The sequence below is a fragment of the Sebastes fasciatus genome, chromosome 24, assembly GCF_043250625.1.
Source record: "Sebastes fasciatus isolate fSebFas1 chromosome 24, fSebFas1.pri, whole genome shotgun sequence".
Lineage (NCBI taxonomy): Eukaryota > Metazoa > Chordata > Actinopteri > Perciformes > Sebastidae > Sebastes > Sebastes fasciatus.
In genome coordinates, this window is record NC_133818.1 from 16,197,146 (window position 1) to 16,221,981 (window position 24,836).

The 24,836-nt window shown below is 40.2% G+C and overlaps 1 protein-coding gene across 5 annotated transcripts in view; it reads right to left on the reverse strand.

The window, feature by feature from the left end:
* Positions 1-24,836, reverse strand: part of dmd (dystrophin) — a 308,168-nt gene that overhangs the window by 195,209 nt on the left and 88,123 nt on the right. For all 5 annotated transcript variants that reach the window (XM_074626944.1, XM_074626943.1, XM_074626939.1 and 2 more), the window contains exons 2-3: positions 18,314-18,375; positions 1,628-1,720 (exon numbers count right to left, since the gene is read on the reverse strand). In XM_074626944.1, coding sequence (XP_074483045.1) covers positions 1,628-1,720; positions 18,314-18,375 — 155 coding nt within the window. The remainder of the gene's footprint in view (positions 1-1,627; positions 1,721-18,313; positions 18,376-24,836) is intronic.

Consider the following 24,836-nt stretch of genomic DNA (forward strand, 5'->3'; position numbering starts at 1 on the left):
TGTGTGTGTGTGTGTGTGTGTGTGTGTGTGTGTGTGTGTGTGTGTGTGTGTGTGTGTGTGTGTGTGTGTGTTTCCTTCCAAAAGCCAGATTAGGATTTTAATCTTGGCACTTGGCATTTATTTTCATTTCTTCAAGTGATCATTTCAGCATTAAGGTGAGGAATATGACGAGGTCAAGAGGAGGTTAATGCCGCGTTTCACGCCATGTGGGATAGAACGCAGTGATGTGAACGTTTCGCATGGTTACAATTTACCAGAGTCAGTCAAGTGGACAAACTCCAAATGACAATTGCTGGTGTTGCTAATTAGGAACGCAATTAACATGCTGGATGAGCTGCTATCTGCCGTGGAGTTACACGTGTATGATCAGCAGCATTGGCGGATTCAGGCTGTTGGAGGAACAGGGGCAGGAAAATAAAAGGACACCAGCTGCATGCGGTGGAGCATCTCGTTTTCTTCAATGGAAGGACACTCCAGAGGGCTCTTTATCATGTTTTCTCTACTGGAAGGACACCCTATAGGGAACTTCATCATGTTTTCTCCACTGGAAGGACACCCTATAGGGAACTTCATCATGTTTTCTCCACTGGAAGGACACCCTATAGGGAACTTCATCATGTTTTCTCCACTGGAAGGACACCCTAGAGGGCACTTCATCATGTTTTCTCCACTGGAAGGACACCCTATAGGGAACTTCATCATGTTTTCTCCACTGGAAGGACACCCTAGAAGGCACTTTATCATGTTTTCTCTACTGGAAGGACACCCTAGAGGGCACTTTATCATGTTTTCTCTACTGGAAGGACACCCTATAGGGAACTTCATCATGTCTTCTCCACTGGAAGGACACCCTAGAAGGCACTTTATCATGTTTTCTCTACTGGAAGGACACCCTAGAGGGCACTTTATCATGTTTTCTCTACTGGAAGGACACCCTAGAGGGCACTTTATCATGTTTTCTCTACTGGAAGGACACCCTAGAGGGCACTTTATCATGTTTTCTCTACTGGAAGGACACCCTAGAAGGCACTTTATCATGTTTTCTCTACTGGAAGGACACCCTAGAAGGCCTAAAAGGTGAGGTTTGAAGAAGAGCTTTGCTAAAGCAACACGCCTGCTAATTCCAGCCTGTTATAGGCAGTTTAATCTGCTACTGCATGCCTCTCTTACTTGCCAAAATACATTATTACTATAAGATTTAAGGTGTGTGGATGAAAATCTTCTTTGTGCATAGGAAGTGACACATTTGAACCTACCACAAGCCCTGCAGAAGATGTTTATTTCGATCACTCTGCCAATTAGAAGAGCATATCCGTTACATGGTATACACAGTGACACCCAGGCCTAACCCTGCCTTATTGGATTACTACAGTACTTTCATAAGGCAGCTCTGTTTCCCTTAAAGGCACATATATTAATATGTCAGCCATCTGCACTAGCTCCTCTTCTTCACACTATCCTCTTCTGATGGCAGAGAGCAATACGGAGCTAAAAGTCTGGCATAAGTCTGGCATCTGGTTATGTTTGTGGATATGTGCCTGCTTATACAGTCTGTTCGTGTGTGTGTGTCTGTGTGTGTGTGTGTGTGTGTGTGTGTGTGTGTGTGTGTGTGTGTGTGTGTTCATACCAGCTCACGTCCTGCCAGCCCCTCCAGCAGCTCCAGCAGGCGTCTTCCATCACACAGATCTGAGAACAGATTCTCCACGGGCGATTTCCCTGTCTAAAACACAGATACACATACATTTATCAATTTAACTGAATATATTAACATGAAATATTACGTGCATTAATACTGAACATTCCCAGGATTCAACATAATTATGAATACAAACTGACATTTCGGCAATCAATCCCCAAACTAGAGACTCCTCATTGGCCAAAACCACATCAGAGTTGTTCAAAGCAGAGACCCATCTCTGCAGTATATGCACAAACCAGCCCTGTGTTCAATGTGAAGATAGCAGTTAATACCTAAGAGGCTGTTCTTTATCAGTGCTGGGAAGTCTAGGGTTACAAGCTCGTAGTTCCTTCACATTGGAAAACACTGTTGACTGAATACAGTGAGTCTCTGTGAAGGGAAAAAGAGGAATTGAGGAGCTAATTCACTATATCAAAATTAGGGCTGTCAATCGATTAAAATGTTTATATTTTTCTTGCTGAAGGACTGTCAATTAAATCAACTAATCGATTAATCAACAAATCCTTATAGAGTGCTTCAGGGATGGGGTATTTTTGTAGGCCAACCAGTCAGCATCGTCCCGGTTCTCTTCGATAAAAAGCCAACGGGATTGTTCCATCGGGTTTTGGATTATTGCTAGAAATAAACTCTGTGTCAAACACACGTTTAAAGCACATAAACATGTTTTGTTCAGCAAGATAATCCTCGTAGATGAACTACACTTGTATGAAATTATAATTATTTCTCACATCTACTTTTACCTCAGTTGCTCTCCGCAGGGCTGCAGCTCTTAACGTGATCAATTAGTTCAATTTAATTTGGATATTGCGAATGACCTTCACATGCACACGGTTTATTAGAGGTGTCATAACAGATTTGAGATCGGCTAATCCGGACTCATTTTTTCGGCAACACTTGACAGAGCACGGTGAGCAGCACAATCTCATTATTTAAAAAATTGAGAAACAGCCTACTGAAGTAAGTAATTATGAGAAAGTGTAAGAGGAATTGGTGGAGACAGGAAAAGGAGCAAGGACACAGACAATAAGTCAGAAAAGTAAAGCGTCACTTGTGCATGTTTGGCCAGCAGCGTCATGTACCAATAACATCATGAATCTTCCCTGCGTTATCACTGTCCTTGTGGCAGAGATCTCTTTCCCTGCATCGATCATGTGTTATTACAACGACGGCTGCCATGTAGAAGTCCCCACTCCTGCATCTAAAATGCATTAGCACCGGCAGTGAGACAGAGAGAAAAAAAGTAGAAATGACCCAGAACTGTGTGTGTGGGGGGAAAAAATAAACAGAATGTAGAAAGAAAAGTGGAAAAAAAATACTTTTCTATAATGAAGAAATTCAGTTATCAATTTTCGGAGAAACAACTTCTTCCTATCAGTGTCTCATTTTCTCACATTTTCCTTTCATTTCTGCTCTCTCCCTCTATCTTATATATTATACTCGGTCTCCCCCACATTCTCTCACATCTCATTCTCCTTCTCTTATGTTCTTATTTCCCTCCCTCTGTCTGTCGTTCTCTTTTTTCTCCATCCCTCTCTGCCCTCGACCTACGCCTCTCGGCATTGTCCTGAGACTTATTGACTCATTCTCCATTCGCCAGGGCCGTGTGTGTGTGTGTGTTGGGAGTAGATGTATTATTTGAATGTGGACACTGGACAGTGTGTGGGATTTAGATATTACCACAATGGAAAACAGAACACACACAAATCATCTCGGTTTCTCTCTCTTGTCCATGCGGCATCCTTCATATTTCCAGTACACTCCAACAATGAAGACAGTTCTACAGTTGTTCTCTCGGCTGAATTGATGCTCAGATAATTGCAGCTCTCAGAGGAACCACTTGAACCCTAGAAACTGGTCTGTACTTGTACTCGAAGAATCATAAAAAATATACACACACGCACCGTATCCTACTCACTGACTCCATCCAGAACAGGTGTCTTATTGATTTCTACAGCAAATCGAATCAAAATGGTTTTTTTATATTCTCCTCGCCGTTTTCACAGCTGTTTCGGTTGCGTCGACAAAGCAGCACTTTTACCTGCAGACTACCGCGTGGAAAGTATGTTTTTGTACTGTAATGTCTCAGGGTCTCTGAGAAGAAAAAAAGATGTCACAAAGAGGTTGTGTACATCATCTGAAAGCTGGGAACCTGACGATTCATTTGAGATGCTGCTCAGCACTGTGTGTCAAGTTGTTCAAGTCATTAATCAGAGAAAGCCATCCATCCTCTGAATGCTCTAGGTCTCAAGTTTGATCCATCCATCCTCTGAATGCTCTAGGTCTCTAGTTTGATCCATCCATCCTCTGAATGCTCTAGGTCTCTAGTCTGATCCATCCATTCTCTGAATGCTCTAGGTCTCTAGTTTGATCCATCCCTCCTGTGACTGCTCTAGGTCTCTAGTTTGATCCATCCCTCCTCTGAATGCTCTAGGTCTCTAGTCTAATCCATCCATCCTCTGAATGCTCTAGGTCTCTAGTCTGATCCATCCATCCTCTGAATGCTCTAGGTCTCTAGTTTGATCCATCCATCCTCTGAATGCTCTAAGTCTCTAGTTTGATCCATCTTGCACTGAAAATGAATGAGCTTAGAAAAATGTTATTTCAAATCGACCTCGCGGAATAATTGTTTTTTACACAGATGAAACGGTATACAGAAATTTAGCAATTTACAGATTGTTTTGAAATTCATTATCCATTATTTTGAAAAGCTAGATTCATATAAATGCAGCAAATAACATTCAGGTGATGTGTCAAGGGCAGTGTAGCTCACCTTAAAGTCTACTAATGTGACTGATGATTGGCTACATTGTTCAAATAAAGAAAAAGGAAAAAGGATACAAAAATAAACCCTTCTTGATGTACCAACAGAGTGAGACTAGTTTTGGGGGGTAACATGAAGGGCTTTGCATCTGCCAACAAATAAGTGTGAAATCACAGGCTGCTTCTGAGGCACACTGAGCCCAGATCTGTTTTAGCACTCATGTCTTTTTATCTTCTTCAAACCCAAACTGGGATTAGCATTCACGCACAAATACAAACACACACCACCAGTACTCCACTCTATCCACCAATCTGATATCACAATATATAATTGATCAGCTCATTTTCTAGGGGTGGGGGAAAAAAATCAATTCACCTATGTATCGCGATTTTTTATTTTTTTTTTAATGCCAGAATCGATATATTTGTTTCATTTGAGTCAACAGAGGTAGAAGTAATTTACCGCTTTTATTGTTGCAGTCCGAGTAACGTGACGTCATATCAGTTGCGTATCCGTCTGAACCGAAACAAACCGCAGCGAGTCAAGACGAGAAAGTAGAAAACGGCGAAGGGTCTGCGTGGATACAGCCTGCCCCCTCCTCATGTTAAATCCAACAAAACTTGCATTAAATCGTAATATCAAATCACAATACTTGTAGAATCGCAATACTTAAAAATACAATACATATTGAATCGGCACTCAAGCATCATCATAGTATTGAATCGGGAGATAGCTGATCATTGTGATGAAGGTAACACAGTTTATAGTCTAAGTATATAGTATATAAATCTAATGCAGTGAGGGCCAAAGAGACAATGTACTACGGAGTATTAGGGGCACATTGAGGGAAAAAACATCTGAGATTTCCAGAATAAAGTCATAATAATGCGCGAATATAGTCATAACTTTAAGAGAAAAAAAGTCTAATATTACGAGAAAAAAAAGTCGGAATATTATGAGAATAAAGTCGTAACTTTATTGACTTTATTCTCATAATACTATGACTTTTTTCACTTAAACTTATGACTTTACTCTCATAACAGACTTTTTTTCTTGTAAACTTCTGACTTTATTCTCATATTATTACGACTTTTTTGTCGTAAAGTTATGACTTTATTCTCGTAATATTTTGACTTTTTTTCTCATAAAGTTATGACTTTATTCTCGCAATATTATCACTTTATTCTTGAAATCTCAGATTTATTTATTTTTTCTCAATGTGGCCCTAGCACTCCGTCATACTGTCGTACCATAGACCTACAACAATGATAAATAAAAATATACACAAAAAACTGTTATTCATTTCCATTTTTAAAAGTCCACAGGGAGCCACTGGAGAGGAGCTAAAGATCCACATGTGGCTCCGGAGCCGAGGGTTGCTGACCCCTGGCGTAGGCCTACAGGACACAAGGCAGGGTTAGTATGAAAAATACTAAAATGGTTTAAAAATAAACATAAAGAAGAAGAAAAAGAAGAAGTTTTTAACGCACTGGTATTGGATCGGTACGAGGTCTTATTAGTATTTCAATCTTTTCAAAACCAGACTTGTTTTCAGACAAGGTGATTCAGCCTGTATGAAGGACACTTTGTCTTTTCTCACCTTTAAAGTGGTTGCTGCATTACAATTTGAATCAGGTGAAGCTTGAGTAAGCACAGAGGTCAGCTATAAATTAGAGAATGTTAAATACGATAAGGACATGAAGTCTGTTCTTCCCCACGTCTCTTTCACTTTCATGTGAAACTACATTTAAGTTTGTGTCCGTCACAGTCCATGTAATCCAACTGCCCATAACAATGCTGTCTGACCAGCGGTCTAAAACCCCAAAAGATTCTGTTTATCACATAAGACAGCTGCAAGCTGGAACTTGTAGAACACAAAGCCTTTAAAAAAAAGTTGAAAACGGTGACGACAAGACTGAAAACATTTTCTAAAAATGTGTAATGTCCAATCTTTATTGGACAGCCTGTTTAGTAAGGCTGTAACGATAAGCTACCATCTGTATCTGTTTATTTCACAATATGGAGATTTATTCTGGATATGCTGCTTCATTGTCTGTGTGTGTGTGTGTGTGTGTGTGTGTGTGTGTGTGCGTGTGCTTGTGCATGTGCATGTGCGTGCGTGCTTATAAAAAGTTTAGCTGTTTACAATTATGAAAAACAACATCATATTTTAACCATGGTTTAGGCAACACAACTGTAACTTCTTTAGGTTTAGGCAAAAAAAACTACAACTTCTTTAAGTTTAGGCAATAAAACTACAACTTATTTCGGTTAAGGCAACAAAACAATAACGTATTTAGGTTTAGGCAACATAACTACAACTTCTTTAGGTTTAGGCAGCAAAACTGTAACTTTTTTAGGTTTAGGCAACAAAACTACAACTTCTTTAGGTTTAGGAAACAAAACTACAACTTCTTTAGGTTTAGGCTAAAAAAACTACAATTTCTTTATGTTTAGGCAACAAAACTACAACTTCTTTAGGTTTAGGGAAAAAAAACACTTGGTTAAGTTTAGGGGAAAACATTGCGTTTTGGGTTAATATAACTATGCACACAAAGACAACGGCACATTTTGTCCTGTGTTTTGTGTCCCATCCATTCTCCCCGACCTCCACCGCTTAACGAGTATCACATTGTTTATACTGCTGCGCCTGACTTCCGCTTCTGCTCCTGTCATTATTACTGTGTTCTTTTATACTTTCTTTAGGTGATCTACCATGTGAATGGATGATAAAACCTAGTAGTGGGTGTAGTAGGCCCCTACTGACCCACATCTATGGGACTTATAGCGACTGATAACGCCTATTTATTAGCCTAACAACAGTCTAATCGGCTGCTAACTTCAGCTGGTCGGTTTTCATCCACTGTCAAATAACACATGGTGCCAGGTTTCAATATCCAACCATGAGGTGAAAATATTCAAATATATATTCATTCATTCCCTGCCACCACTGTAGAGGGGGTTCTGTTGATTGAATCAAACAGTATGTGTATGACGTCTTTGTGTTTTGAGGTAGGACTCTGGGAAGAAGTTGTGTGATGTTTGCAGCAAATTCTGTCTCAAACGGAAGGAGAAGATAATAATAAATAATATTACTGGAAAAATTCAGATGCTATTTGTATTCAGAGCGTATTATCGTTTCATATTCAATGGATGAAAACCACTTGTGAGCAGACTATGCATACTTTTAGTGAAATCAAGGCAAAATGTGGGTTAACAGTTTGCCCTCCATTCTCCATGCCAGACACAAACCCACCATCAGCTATGAAAACAAATCACAGAGGCAGGGAGGTTTTAAGATGTCAGCTTCGGTAATTGAATTTTCTAACAGGTCCTCCTGCGACTTCACTGTAAATCACAAAGAGGAAAGATGACACAAAAAGATGGGACGTAACCCCGCACAATCTCATCGGAGGACCGTCGGAGGAAGACAACCTTGCATTTTAGTGATTGGGTAAACAGAGAACGGCTTCGCTCGTCTTCCAATCCGCCTACCGACCACTTATCTTCATTCTGGAAGTGTCTGGATTTCACTGAGATAATGGTCGACGTGACACATTTAACGGTAACGTCTTGGAGCCCAGTGGCAGACGAATGGCTGCCTTGAGTCACCGCTATTTTTTTGGTAGTGACAGGCAACATCAGCTGTCGGACTGTGAACAGTTAACTGACTCCCTGTGTTAGCAAAGAATTACAGAGTTTTAGTCCAGATACTTGGGCCCCAAACGCATCAGGTCTATATCAAATTAAATTCATATAACATTTAATTAAATTGTCACAAGCTAATTGACAAAACAGCCAACCTGTGGCCAGGCAGTATTCCAGAAGAGGAGAGCCGGTCGGTCTCTGAGGCAAACTATAATTAAGATGCCATGTGTATTCTATTGGGCTCCGTGTAATCGATGGATATAGAGCAAGGGTCAAGGAAAAAGATTTTGCAAAGCACATAAAATATATATTTTTTAAATAACGCTACAAAATGATGCTAAATTTAGGACAAACTGGCTATTTTCAAAGCGGTCCCTTGACCTCTGACCTCAAGATATGTGGATGAAAATGGGTTCTATGGATACCCACGAGTCTCCCCTTTACAGACATGTAAAGCAGGGAAGATGTTTATCCAATACTGAATTACAGAGCACATCTTTACGGAGCAGCTTCCTAACATAAAAAAACAAACATATACTACAGCTTTCTTCTGACAAGATGTAAACTGAGATGACGTACAGAGGTGAGCTGAATGTTATCAGTAATTTCACAAGCAGGAAACTGTGAAATGTTTCTATTTAATTCATATCTCAGAGAGTCTCTACGAGCTACAACACACACGGAGAGAGAAACACACCAATACACAGTGATTTTCCAGCCAAGGATCTTGCTAATTGTCGTTTCCAGACAGATTCTACATGACTTTAAGCAGCGGCGTTTAACGCGGTGTCTAGTGTGTACCCTCTAAATCAGAGCACATTCAGACGCTCTCCAAAAACATGCTCTTCCGGATTAAGTGACTCATGACTAAATCAGAAGATTTCACGCCGATTTCACGCTTTTTGTTGTATAACTAAAAAGAACATGTCATCCACTGTAAGAATCTTACCCTGGAGCGGTTGTATTCTCTTCATTTTTGAGCTAATTAAAACAAATAAAAACTTGGTGAAAGTAAAGAAAAATAAGCTAATTGGTCCGTCGCCAAAGGGGGAGAAATAAATCCTGTGTTTGAATGTCCAACACAAACATCTCAAGGTGAAATAAACAGCACGAAGAGTTTTATATTATCATACATATTGTCCTTTCTTGCAGAAATGCAAGAGAAAGCTCTAATGTAGGATTGTGACCCTGGTTTGCTAAATTACCATGAGCCGGTATTGCTGCAGGGTACATGATGTTTAGACTGTTTATTTACAAAAGCATGCTGAAAACTAGAAGGGCACTCGGCTAGCGCGGACCTCTGCCAAGGCCGTTTCCATAAGTGAATAAATAATGTGTGCAACCGCCTCCGTGATTCGGATCCGCTCCAATATTTAATGGGTTCTTCCTTAGCCCATGCTACGTCCTTCCACCACGTTTCATGAAAATCTGGCAAGTAGGTTTTCCTTAATTCTGCTGAAAACAAATGAACCTAACCAAAAAACATCAGCTCCTTCAAGATAAAACTTCAACTTCTTTAGGTTTAGGCTGAAAAACTACAATTTCTTTAGGTTTAGGCAATAAAACTTCAACTTCTTTAGGTTTAGGCTAAAAAACTACAATTTCTTTAGGTTTAGGCAATAAAACTTCAACTTCTTTAGGTGTAGGCTGAAAAACTACAATTTCTTTAGGTTTAGGCAATAAAACTTCAACTTCTTTAGGTTTAGGGGAAAAAAACATTTGTGAACAAAAAAAAAACGTTGTGTTTTGGGCTAAAATAACTATGAACACAAAGACAACGGCACATTGTGTCCTGTGTTTTTTGTCCCATCCATTCTCCCCGACCTCCAACACTTAAGGATTTTCACAGTCTATACTGGAGCGTCCGACTTCCGCTTCTGCTCCTGTCATTATTACTGTGTTCTTTTATACTTTCTTTAGGTGATCTACCATGTGAATGGATGATGAAAACCTACTAGTGGGTGTAGTAGACCCCTACTGACCCACATCTATGGGACTTACAGCGACTGATAACGCCTATTTATCTGTTGATTGAATCAAACACAGTGTGTGTACGACGTCCGTGTGTTTTGAGGTAGGACTCTGGGAAGAAGTTGTTTGATGTTTGCAGCAAATTCTGTCTCAAATGGAAGCAGAAAATAATAATAAATAATAATACTGGAAAAATTCAGATGCTATTGTCGGTTCATTTTCAATGGATGACAACCACTTGTGAGCAGACTATGCATACTTTTAGTGAATAACCTGGGTTAACAGTTTTTGCCTTTACCGGTAAAATGTGTGCTTTACAGTACGTGTAATAACCTCACTGGACAACTAGTTTTTGATCACAAGCGTTTCCTAAAAGAAACAACGTATGACGTGATTTTCCATAGAATTGCAGATACTCACAACATAAATGTGTTCTGAACATTTTCAGCCCAGTCACATGTCTTTCTATCGCAGTGATTGACAGCTTCATTTTTGAACACTTTTAGGTATTAATTCAGTGATTCTGATTCACGATTCAATACTTTGTTGACATGTCAATGTAGTTTAGCTTCTTAGCATGCGGACCTCATGTCCTGTAATCTTTTTTGCCACATTGACTTAAACTGAAAACCTAAAACATTGCAGGCAGTACCAACTTCAATTAACATTTCCATTTAAAGTTGCTACAAGTTTTGAGTTAGTAGCCTGTATCACTCAACAGAGTGTGTGTTAGAGTGTTGACATGGATCACCAGAGCAAATGATCAACTGCGGACACATGAGATTACTGCATTCTTCAGCACAGGTAAGCCGTCCAACAGAACAACTTGACCAAAACTATGAATTTATTTAAAGTTGAAGCTACCCCGAGCAACAAGGAAGACATGATTCTGACTGACAGTGTGCATCTTAATATCTGTTTTATATGCTGCAAGCGAGATGGAATTAGGACGGATGTTGATGTATTTCCTTTCTCCAACCACAAGACAGTGAACACTGGTCAGAAAAGCTATAATGTTAGTATAGTTTACTTTAATTTCACCCATTTGGCTCACTCCTACTTTAGACTGTGCTTTCTCTTGATGGTAATAAAACCTTCCAGTGCACCACGACCTGGAATAGCAGCTTCAGGAACCTTTTGTTTCAACATATTTTTATTGAGCAGCTCGCTTCACACACAGATAATGTCTTTTCCACCCTGTATATTTTCCACTTAGACTTGTATGACACTGAAATATTCAACACCTGCTCACACCTAAATGATAGAATAAGTCATTTTCCAACAACTCCCAATGTATGGCCATTCTATTTAACGGTGTGAAACCATCACACATTGGCAGTTTTAAACACGTGACCATTCTCTTTAACATTATGAAGCAGTTGCAGTTTTAACATGTGGTTAATGTGGTGGAACGGAACTACTGGTTAGGTTTAGGCAGCAAAACTTCTTGGGTTATGTTTAAGAAAAGATCATGGCTTGGGTTAGTTACTACGTTACGCTTGTGACATCGTTACATACGTGATGTGGTTACATACTAATGTAGTTACGTAGGTCACTTAAAATAACTCTTGGTATCACATGAGAAACAAAGGGCGGTCTCACGGGTGAAAGTCCTGTGCTTGCATGTTTATTACTACTAACATAGTTACATACGTAACTTAAAATAACTCAACTAGGGCTGTCAAAGTCAACACGTTAATGTGTTAACGCAAATTAATTTTAAGGCCACTCAGTTATTTAACGCATTAACGAAACTTGTGATTTTTAGGTTGTAACAGATTTGAAGCCAGAGTGAAGAGACTGGTATCATATGAACCTCGGAAACCTAAAGAATCCATTGGTACCAACCGTGTCATACTAACTTGTCACAAAGAAGGTTAAAGAACGCTCCAAACTTGGGCTAAATTTTGGCGCAGAAAAACTGGCATGGCCATTTTCAAAGGGGTCCCTTGACCTCTGACCTCCAGATCAGTGAATGTAAATGGGTTCTATGGGTACCCACGAGTCTCCCCTTTACAGACATGCCCACTTTATGATAATCACATGCAGTTTGGGGCAAGTCATAGTCAAGTCAGCACACTGACAGCTGTTGTTGCCTGTTGGGCTGCAGTTTGCCATGTTATGATGTGAGCATATTGTTTTATGCTAAATGCAGTACCTGTGAGGGTTTCTGGACAATATCTGTCATTGTTTTGTGTTGTTAACTGATTTCCAATAATAAATATATACATACATTTGCATAAAGCAGCATATTTGTCCACTTGTCTCTTGCACAGACGACCTATAGAGCGTTTTTTTCCGGTGAGGACGACTTGGAAATATTACAGAAATGGAAAATGTAGTGTAAATGTCTAACTTGGCTAACTAGTGGCGAATCACACTGACGTATGCAAACAAGTATGCTGTAAACTGTTAAGTTTTCTTCTTTACAGACAATGTGTTGGATGTAATCAGCTCGGCTCCACTTTAAAAGCATGAACCAACACAGACTCTCCCAGTGTTAAAATCCACAACTTAAAAACCTAATTATTGTTTTTGGGGTTCACATAAATTGAAGCGGAATGCTGCACACAGGTGCATGATTTTGAACTAGAGCACATACTTTATTGTGTAGTTATGCTCCTTTTTTCCAGAGCAGTTTGCCAAAAACACAGTGAGCAGTGAACCAGTGGAAATTAATTCTAATAGTTTGGTACAGCTGCTGATCATAAACCCTAAATCCACCCTTGAAAAAGCACACTCGCCTATTTAAACTTCATCCAATGACCTTTAAATCTACAGTACTTGGCGAGTTATGAAGCTCTCAGTCGACAGAACAAGCAGTCTCACTTCTCCCCGCGCTGCTCTACAGCAGGTTTAGATTAGTTTGGACTTGGGAAAAGGATCATTCAGCTGTTGTAACTGTGTGACAGCTCTTAATTTCCACAGCTTGATTCAGACCTGGTCAGGAATCCCCAGAAGAAATGCTTGTGCAGTCAGGGATGCTAGAGGGCTAGCAGAGTAGGGAGAGCATACTAAAGGCTGTGGAAAGGATATATGGCTCGATCCTCTTTCATACGTTTTTATTAATTATGATAAGCCGTGGATGTACCTCTCTCTCTCTCTCTCTCTCTCTCACACATGCCATCGTTGGATCTACTGAATGTTCAATTCATATAAAACAGCTGTCACAGGTTAATCTCTGGTAGTCTTCAGTATATATCTCACTGATAGACTTCTATTTCTCAAGATTGTACAAATTAGATATAACATGTTAATTGGTGATCTTTAGTTCTAGCTCTTCCTCTTTTCCTCCTTTTCATTTTCCTCTGCTCCCCTCTTCTCTGGTCTCATCTTCTCTTTTCTCGTCCTCTCCTGTGCCTGCACTCCTAATCCCTTCATCTCATCTCACCTCTCCTTTTCCTTCTTTGTTCCTCAGCTTCATTGTCCCCTCTCTCCTTTCCTATCCTCCCCTATCAGACTTATCCTGCAGGTTTTTGAGGACCTGAGCACACAGTGACAGCCAGGGTGTGAAATTAACACCAGGCACTGGATGAATCCGGTCCTCCCCCTCTCTCCGTCACCCTTTTCCCTCCATTATTGGCTCCCTGAGGTGGATTCATTCCATTCTGACCTTCTGGGGGGGAAAAAATCACCTATGTAATTATCAGCCAGTCAATTAAACTCTCAAAGAGTTTCTTTCACCACTTTGAGCCAAAGATTCACGACAGGGAAGTCTAACAAGGCAGGAATACAAATTCCTTCCTACAGCAGCCAAAATAGACCAAGGACCTGTATACAAGTTCAACTTGGCTTATATCCTGACTCTTATGGGACCCTGTAGGAATGACCACATTTTTCAAGTGAGCTGTTCAGTATTAGTGATAACACAATTTAAATCGGGTCCTCTGAACCAACCTGTTCTCTCTCCCAACTTATACTGCCGCACACTAACAGATTCCATTCATGAACAACAAGAGTCCCGACTAAAAATAAACGGAAATCCTGCAAAATCTCTCACAATCAAACGTGACTTTAGTGTAAAACAAACAACAGGCATTTAGCCTCCTTCCCGACAAGTCAGCATGACATGGTTTTCTAGTTTCATATGATATCTGCACATTCACTCTAGCTCTAAAAGTCAACCTGCTACAGCCTCTGAAAGACTAGTAAAGTGGGTCGGGATCGCTGGTCTCGGGGGGTTAAGCCCAGAGATAACTCACTAATAACACTTGGAGATATTTGGGAGTTGAAAATGTAATGTCAGAAAATTAAATTACAGGTGACATGTTGCGGCGTTCGCTGCACTAGAATGGAATCTGACATTCTTGAATAAAGTACCAGCTGTGGTTGGTAAACAAGGAGGGGGAAAAAAGCTCAGCTTCCTGCCCTGGTGACGGATCCTCGTACATTCTTGAAGTGCCTCTTTTTATGGTTTGCTGAGTAGCAAATCACACTAAAATCAGACGTGACGCTGCATCACTGCCAGGCCTCTCTCCGCCTTTTTTCTCCATATTTCTCACGCCTGCCGCTGCCATACCTTCCACCTCCTGCCATAACTCCTTCGCTCCCCCCCAACCCCTCCTCCTGTCTGAACTTTTGTTTTCCCCTCACTCATCTTCCACTGCTTCTCCACACTCCTTCCTACATCCTTCGTCTCCTTCCCTCTCTCCTCTCTATTTCTCCCCTCATGTAATCTTACTTTCTCCCATCTGCTGTCTCGCTACCTCCTACTCTCCTGAGGCCTGTGTGTGTGTGTGTGTGTGTGTGTGTGTGTGAGACTCATCTATCTAGGATGGGGTACTCATTATGCTCCGCTGAGTTTGGATGGATGAGGGGATCTCTCTCTCTCTCTCTCTTCCTCTCCTGCCTGTATCTCTATCCCCCGTTCTATCTATCTCTTAGTTATGGTTAGAGGGGATGTGGCAGACTGGATGGAGAGGAGAGGAGAGGAAAGGAGAGGAAAAAAAGACGAAAGGAAAGGAGACAAGAGCAAATGGAAAAGGGAAGAAAGGGAAGCAGAGGAGAGGAAATGGAAAAGGGAAGAAAGGGAAGCAGAGGAGAGGAAATGGAAAAGGGAAGAAAGGAAAGGAGTGGAGAGGGAAAGGGAGAGAGGACAGGAAAAGAGAAGATGAGACCAGAGATGAGGGGAAAAGGGAGGGAAAACAAAGGAGGAAAAGAAAAGGAAAGGAAAGGTGAATGGAAGGAAAGAGGAAAGGAGAGGGGAATGGAAGGAAAGAGGAAAGGAGAGGGGAAGGGAAGGCAATGGAAGAAAAGGAAAAGAGAAGAGAAGGAAATGAAAGGGAAGAAAGAAGGTGAGAGGGGAAGGAGAGAGGAAAGAAAGAAAGAAAAGAGTAGAGAAGAAGTAGAGATGAGATGAGAGAAGAGGGAAGCAGAGAAAAAAGAAAGGAGGAAAAGAGAAGGAAAGGAGAGCAAAAAAAGAAGAAAGAAAACGAGACGAGAGGAAATGGAAAAGGGATGAAAGGACAGGAGTGGAGAGGAAATGGGAGAGAGGACAAGAAAAGAGAAGATGAGACCAGAGAAGAGGGGAAAAGGGAGGAAAAACAAAGGAGGAAAAGAGAAGGAAAGGAAAGGAAAGGAAAGAAGAACGGGAGGACAGGGAAGTGGAAGGAAGGAGAAAAGGAGAAGAGGAGAGGGTGAAGGGAAGAAAGGAAAGGAGATAAGAGGAAAAGGAAAAGGGAAGGAAATGGAAGAGAAGACATGAAAAGAGGAGACGAGATGACAGAAGATGGGATAAGAGGAAAAAGAAAGGAGGAAAAGAGAAGCAAAGGAGAGGAAATAAAAGGGGAATAGAAGGAAGGAAAAAGGAGAGGGGAGGAGAGGGGAGGAGAGGGGAAGGGAAGGAAAGGAAAAGAGAAGAGAAGGAGAGGGAAGAAAGAAGGTCAGAGGAGAAGGAGAGGAAAGGAAAGGAGAGGAAGGGAAGAAAATGGAAGCGAGGAGATGACATGAGAGAATAGGGGAGCAGAGGAAAAGAGAAGGAAAGGAAAGAAAAGAAAAGGGGAAGACAGGAAAGTGGAAGGAAGGAGAAAAGGAGAGGATAGGGAAGGAGAAGGGAGGGAAGGAGAAGAGGAGAGGGGAAGGGAAGGGAAGTAAAGGGAAGATAGAAGGTGAGAGGGAAGGAAAGGGGGAAATTGGGAAAGAGGAGAGAAAAAGAGAAGGAAAGGAAAGAAGAAGGGAGGACAGCAAAGTGGAAGAGGAAGAAAAGAAGAGGGGAGGGGAGGAGAAGAGGAGAGAGGAAGGGAAGTCAATGAAAGGGAAGGGAAGAGAAGGAAAGGGAAGAAAGAAGGTGAGAGGAAAAGGAGGAAAGGAAGGAAAGAGGAGAGGAAAGGAAAGGAAAAGAGAGGAGAAGGAAGTAGAGAAGGCGTCTCCAGCCTGGCTTTAATCACCTCGCTGAGATCAGCCTCCGTCTCAATAGCCTTACTCACACATGCACACGTACTGTATGCACACACACTCACCTAAGTCTCCGTCACCATGGCAACGACACACCTCTAGCACCCTCGTAATCAACTTTGAAAATAGCAATAGAAGTGATGTGTTGGCAGACACACACCACAAATAAACACACACGCATAAACACTGAAATGTAATTAGAATTAAATTCAAAACTAGTCATCCAGTCTCCACTGGGATGATGATGGGGGGGGCTGAGTAGCTGCGTTATGGGACAACAAAGTGGCACCACACAACAAACAAGCAACAATCATATTTGAACACATATTTTTCTGAAAACAATCCCAAATCCAGCATGTAGAATAACAAGAAAAAGGGGAACCTGAAAAATGTGCTACACTCTGCTGCCCCCTTTATCCTAGCTTTACTGAAGCCGCTCTCCAGAGAGGATGGACGTGGCGGGAATAACCTCTTTGTGTGTGTATGTGTGTGTGTGCGTGCATCTGAATCGCAGCCGTAAAAAGGAAATGCCTCTGAAATTGTCCGTGACTCTGAGAGAGGAACAGAAAACAGCCCCAGATGAAAGGAGGTGGAAGACGCTGCCAGCGTTTAGAAAAAACAACAACAAATCCTTTTCCTCCTGTTCTGTTTTCTTCTGGAAATAGGAGGAGGGAATAAACAGAGGAGGGTTCAGACGGAGAGAGGGATTGAAGGAGACAGAGAATGAAGAGACAGGTGGGTGGAGTGCTTTCCTGCTCCGCCACACCATTGTGCATGGATAGTACTACTGCAACATGGACAATATCGAATAACACACACAGGGAGAGAGGTTCCAAGGAGAAAGCTATTCAAGCTCCTATAGTATGGAGGACGGGACCTGACCAAATCATAAATAAATAAATGAATAAAAGAATAAAAAAAAAAAGAATGAATAAATGAATGAATAAATACATAAATAAATAAATAAATAAATAAATAAATAAATAAATAAATAAATAAATAAATAAATGTAGCAAAAATAAAATTAAAAATAAATGTAGCCATTAATTAATTGATCAAATGTGACATAGATTTATATTTCTGTTTTAATTTGTGTCTTTATTTATTTATTTATCTTTGTATTAATTCCCTTATTAATTGACACTTGTTTAATTTCCCCTTTTAATTATTTATGTATTTATTTTTTAATACATTTATTCATTTTTGCATTCATTTTGAATCTATTATTGCATTTATTTTTTTATTTGTTTTTTTATTTATTTTTGATCTATTTAACATTTATTTTTAAATGTATGTATTTATACATTTATTTATTTATGCATGATTAATGTGTGTCATGGGGTCAGGGGAAATCCTGCATAAATAAATAAAAGCATTAATACATAAAAAACAAATAAAAAAATAAAAATGAATATATAAATAAATAAAAGGGGGAAAAAAGGAAATTAATACAAAGACGAATAAATAAAGAAGCAAATTAAAACCGATATTATCAATTTATGTCACATTTTATCAATATTAGTTTTATTTAGTATTTTTTATATTATTTTTGTGACATTTAACGAAATGTATTTATTTATAAAGTAATTTATTCATTGACTGATTTTTTTTATTTTGGCAGATTCCGTCCTCCATACTACAGATGTGTCATTTGCTTGTTAGAATTGGATAAAAGTCAAAATAGTCAAAATAGTCTTGAAAATATTCAAGAATACACATTACTACACAGGGATGAGAGAAAGCGAACACAGTCCACTTCGAGACTGTGGGAAGCGCAGACAGGGAATAGAGGATCTACTGAATGGAGTGGATAAAGGAAAGGAAGCAGGAAGCTGTCTTACCTTAGCCAACTGTGAGTTTACCCATTTTGTGAAAGTCTTCTTCTGAACGTCTTCTCTTTCATCTGCCGGAAGAAAAAAACAACACACAGTCAGGAAAACGTGCATAAACAGAATATATGTGTGTGTATATATATACATGTACATGTTTATGTCAGATGCATGGCAGCGAGTCAATAAGAAAAAACATGAGAAGGGCGCATTTATACTATGACAAATACCAGTACACACCAGACTCCAATCACTCTGACTGACTGGTTGACAATCTCTCTGAATACAGGCTTCTGTCTCTCTCTCAAACACACACACACAAGTGGTGCTTAGCATGGTAAGAGGCTCCTCTAATTTAGCTCAGGGCTAATTGCATCCTCATCGTATCAATCAGCGTGCCACTTACAGGCCTTCGCCGTCACGTCGGATGACAAACTGGAGTGAGTCGGCACAGTTGGCACTTGTTGCCTTCACGAAACAACCCCGTCTCTATGATTTAAAAAGCATTACTGTGATCACAGACGTTGCGGAGCTTTTTTGCAACCCGTCAACAAAACCAGACGCTGCTGTAAACTGAGAGAAAAAAAACATTGTATGGAGTAAATATAGTGGATCGGGAACCTGTGTGAAATAATCTATAATTTGAGGTTTCTCTTGTGGTCCTGAATTAATTTTCTCAATCATTTAGTGAGTGTTATAGGTAGGTGTCTACTTCCTCTAACTTCTCCAAGGTGGTCTCTAGCTCTCCCGTCATGCAGATGTGTTTTATGATGCAGATGTGTTGTTGACTATGGCTTGGACGATACAACTACCTCCCGATTCGACACTATCATAATACTTTGGTACTGATTTTGATATGTATTGCGATTCGATATTACGATTTATTGTGATTTCTGTTCACTTTTTAAACACTAGACCATGAGAAAAAGTTAAATTATACATTTCTAGGGACTTTTACCTTGGAAATATCTAAATGAATACAATAGAAATGTTTGATTTTAAGCACGTATGTAGTCAGAAATGTCCTGAAGTCAAATATATCAGTAATTTTCAGGAATTATTTATTATATTTTTTCCAGCAACCCAAAGAATAAAAACATTTTCCTCACAAATAAGTGGTATTTTCTTTTTAATTCATAAGGGACATGTAATGTTTTATACTTCTGGTGAATATAATCCAATCAATCTTATTTCCTTAGATGTATTTTGTATATACAGTTCCCTTTGTTAACGCCTTATTTTGAAAACCGGACGTAGTCAAACATGTCTACTTCCTCTAACTTCTCCAAGGTGGTCTCTAGCTCTCCCGTCAGCTCCATTCTCTTTATACATCCATGGTCAGCTCCATCGGGGCCGTTTGAATGCATTTAACATAAATGTCAGTATCTGGGTGCTCTACAGTTGTAGTGTCGGCCCATTTGACCAAGGATATGATAGCGACGGCCGGCTCTACCGTACGTTACCGCGATACGATAACGTTTCCTGTCCGTGACAGAATTAGCATGCGGCTTTAGCCGTGATGTCTAACTCTGCTTTTCCTGTCAATGTGTGAAACCCAAAGTGTTTCCATCCTTTACTGGATGTGTAGTGTTTACCACGCTGGATATGAAATCTCACCTCTAACGGAGATACTGAATGATGATTTTCAAGGCGGGATTGTATCCGAAAAATCTGCATAAAGTGCTGGGCAGATGCCTTTATATCAGGGACATTATCCTCCACTGTACAGGGTGTTTCCCTCTGTAGCAGAGCAGCGCAGTGTGGCCTGTGACATGCATTACAATGCAAATGACGACATGATGACTTATAATAACGCCTCTCGCCCGCCTCTCTCATTTGGCTGGAAATAGGGTCACTTCCCATTACTACGGGTAATAAATTACACTCTCATCGTGAAACAGAACATCAGGTTAAATATTATACCAGCCCAGCTCACAGTACTCTTTCAGTGTGTGTACGTGTGTGTGTGTGTGTGTGTGTGTGTGTGTGTGTGTGTGTGTTGACACCAGCCAGGCATTGACTAATGGAGCTGATAATGAAACTTCTCCCTTAATTAAAAGGTCCCACGTTGAGCAGTGCAGTGTGGTGAGACGCCGGACACACACGCAGGTACACACGCACACACATATCCAATGTGAGATAATGGCATGCTGAGCAGTGAAGCGTGAATGAAATAGAAGCATGTGGCAAACAATCTCATCTAAAGCAGGTAATCCATCCACATCGTTGGTGTGCAGCGTGTGCATGTGTCTCACCATGTTCCCATAATGCAGGATTTACTTCTCTATGCATTAACGCCAGAGAGAGTGCAATGTCATTCTGCATGCGCGTGATCAACGGATGTATTTTCAGATGTTGGGAATGTGTGTGATATGTGTACATATCTGTTGTCTTATAGGCCAGAAATCCACTCTTCCTTTCATAGCCAAATTATGTTACAGTATTTTAGACCTCTGGTCTGAGATGTGTCAACAATAGGGGTGGGAAAAAAAATTCACCTATGTATTGCAATTTTTTTTTACGATTTTGAAATTAGATTTTTTTTTAATGCCAGAATCAATATGTTTGCTTCATTTGAGTCTATGTGGAGGTAGAAGGAAGTTACCGCTTTTATTGTTGTAGTCTGAGTAACGTGATGTCATATCCCTTCAGTATCCGTCAACCAAAACAAACCGCAGCGAGCCGAGACGAGAAATTAAAAAATGGCGGTAACGTGGCGGTCGAGCCGGCCGTCGCTCTCATCTCCATGGTGAAATGGGCCGACGCTACAACTGTAGAGCACCCAGATACTGACATTTTCTGTTCTCTGCATTCAAACGGCCCGACGGAGCTGATCATGGATGGATAAAGAGAACGGAGCTGATGGGAGAGCTAGAGACCACCTTGGAGAAGTTAGAGGAAGTAGACACGTGGGACTACGTCCGCTTTTCAAAATAAGGCGTTAACGAAGGGAACTGTATATACAAAATACATCTATGGAAATAAGATTGATTGGATTATATTCACCAGAAGTATAAAACATTACATGTCCCTTATGAATTAAAAAGAAAATAACACTAATTTGTGAGGGAAATGTCTTTATTCTTTGATTTTTGGGTTGCTGGAAAAAACTTAATAAATAATTACTGACAATGACTGATATATTTGACTACTCTGACTACATACATGCTGAAAATCAAACATTTTTACTTTTTCAATTTAGAGATTTTACAAAGTAAAAGTCCCTAGAAGTGTATAATTGAACTTTTTCTCATGGTCTAGTGTTTAAAAAGTTAACAGAAATCACAATAAATCGAATATCGAATCGCAATACATATCGAATCAGTACCAAAGTATTGTGATAGTGTCAAATCGGGAGGTAGTTGTATCGTCCAAGCCATAGTCAACAACACATCTGCATCATAAAACATAAAACCTAACTTGACATAGGCACTATAATCAGTAAAGTAATTTGTCCTGTAGTGTTTCATATCCAGAGAGTGAGGATGTCCGTGTCTTTTGCAGCAGGAAGGTCTTGGGATTCAGACAGACTCTCTTCTAGTAACATTATTAATTGAAACTGCTGGCTGCTGCTTATTTATTTGTGGCTCAGCATGTTGTTTGCTCACGACACTGTGTGGTCTTAACGGACAGCTGTCATTCCCTGAGCAAATATCTGGATTTATAGACTAAATATGGCTAAGTTGGCTCGACTCTTGGTCATTACTGCTTGAGTTTACAAAATTATATTATCCCAGTTTTCATCCTAATATGATATGATGATTGCATTGAGCATAAGTAGCCTGGTTAGGCCCAATCAGACAGAGCACTTCTTAGCAGCCCGGAGTGTATTTAGGGCCCGAGCACCGACAACGTCAGGCCAGCGAAGGTCCTATTGAAACTGTAGGAATTCTTCTTTTTATTTTTCACAAAAATGAATCACCTTTTTGACAGCCTTAGCATGCTCAAAAAGTTGTTCAACTTGGCACACTTATCACACGCGGTAAAAAAAATAATATTTTAAGGGTCTCGGGCTTGGGTATTGCGAAATGGCTCGCAAGTGCCCCCTAGAAAGTTGGAAAAATTGAGCCCCTCGCTACAGTTTCACCTACATGTATGAAATTTGGCAGACAGATGTAACATATGGAGACGCACAAAAAAGCCTCTGGGAGGTATGCCCAAAACCCAACAGGAAGGCAGCCATTTTTGATTTAATGTGGGATTTTTGCCCATTTTTAGCGTTTTATAGGCCGCGTACTTTAACAAACTCCTCCTACAGATTTCATCAGAATGACTTGAAATTTGTTCAGGACCATCTTAAGACCTCAAGGATGAAAAGCTATTCAAATGGTGAGTTTTCACTGAACAACCTGACCGTGGCGTAGCGGCTATTTTGAGCCATTCGCCATGAAACAGGAAGTTGTTGTAACTCCACTGTACATAGTCCGATCTGCCCCAAATTTCTCTGGCATGACCCTGGAGGGGTACCTAGAATCAACGTTTGAAGCGTAGGGCTACTGACCATGTATCAGTATTTCACAAGTTGGGAGTGAGATTGTGTTGGTTTGAAAGGCTGTGTGTTTGCATGTAGGTGTGTGTGCTGCCAGGGCAAAGTGAATGAGTGTGTGAGTACTAGCAGGGAGGGCAGGAAGCAGTCAGAGACCGACGGAGAGAGAGAGGCACGATCAATAGTCCATTTAAACCGTTGTTCAGCTCCTGAAACCTGCGGCAGCTTTACACACACTCAGACACACCGAAGCATGCACACAGCCACATACATCTCATTAAAAACACTGCAACATTAATAGCTTAATCTAGGTCTGAGAGAGGCATCAGAAAGAAGAGAAAGAGTAATGGAAATCAAGTGGAGAGGGGAAAGAAGGAAATAACCAGGAAGAGAAAACAGATTGGACAAGGCCCGAAACAAAGAGGAGGAGGAGAGAGGAAAGACTACATGGAAAAAGGAAATGAATAGATAGAATGTAGAAAAGTCAGCAGGGAGGAAGAGAAAGCAGACAGGACAGAGAGAGGAAAGTAAAGACACACAAAGAGAAAGAGAAGGACAGAAAGCTGGAGGACACAAAGTGAAAGACAGAAAAGAAGATGGAGTATTGGTCTCAAACAGGTTTCCATGGCCAGAGGCAGAACTAGAAGAAATCTCTGTGTGACAGCAGTGAATCATTTTGCCAAACTGGAGAAGCTTTAAATGTACATTGTTTCAACTCACATGCAGTCTGTGCTGAAAACGGAGTTAACGATCTACAGACTTAGAAGACTTAAGGCTGGCCCACGCTAATAGATATTACAAATCTTAAAAGATTTTGAAAATACGAGAGACCCCACACATAACATGTTACGTTAAATCAGCTTGGTTGGATCCTGGTTGTGGTTTAAATAACACCAGAAGTGGTGTAACTTGAGTACGGAACTTAACAAATAAATCAACTTTGACTTCTGGTTTTGCACAGGACACTAACACCAGTCTCTTGGGTGAAAGTCCTGTCTCCCAAAATCCTAAAATCTCTCACGATCAAACATGAACAAACATGACAGACAACGGGCAGGAAGAATTAGCGATGTTAGTTTTTACACTACTTTGTACTGAAAATTCATGACAACAAAGAAAAAATATGGATGAAGACATGGAGACACGTTAAATAAATACTCATGTAGTTGCCACAATCAACAAGTTGGTCCTCCATGTCTGAGGTCTATCTCACTACTACTATATTTCTGCTTTAATTTGCTTATTTATTCGTCTATCTTTGTATTAATTCCCTTATTTATTTACTCTTCCGTTTGATTTTCCCCTTTATTTATTCATGTATTTATTTTTATTAATTTTTAAATGTATTCTTTCTTTCTTTCTGCATTTATTTTTATTTTTTTGCATTTTTTTATTTTATATTTATTTTTAAATATATGTATTTATTTATATATTTATTTATTTATTTATTTATTTCTGCGCAAACTTCCCTTTGCATTATGCCGTCATGGCGGTTGTGTCATTCCTTCTTCAGTCAGCTTGGTTTTCAATTGGCTATCGTTCTTTCCCATGTGACTGCGTCATTGGCTGTCCCCGGGGTTCCCCCCACACACAATAGGATATCTCATCGTAAAATTTTAACATGTTTAATATTTACCATTTGAAATCGGTGTGGCCAGGATGGACTTCTGAGCCGGGGGAATCGGGGGATGTAAAAAACACTCTTGACATACCATAGAAAAGATAATCTCGAGAAACAAAAACATCATGGCTTTGCTGACCGCTGTTGGGAGGGTGGGACTTTGGCCCAAAATCAGATTGATTGTTGAGTAGTGTGTACCCGGCATTAGCAAGAAAACTTACAGGAAAACATGCAATCATCTGGGGGAAAAGTATCCAGTAGTTCTTTGACTGAGATGAATGTGTCATTGTTTGTTTTGACAGAATTTGGGCGACAACAGGATACAATGCAAACCAGCCTGCAGCACATTTACCATCACATTCAGAATCAATCCCCCACTTGATCAAAAGCAAGTTGCTCTAAATGTGCTTCCACATCTCGGAGGAAAT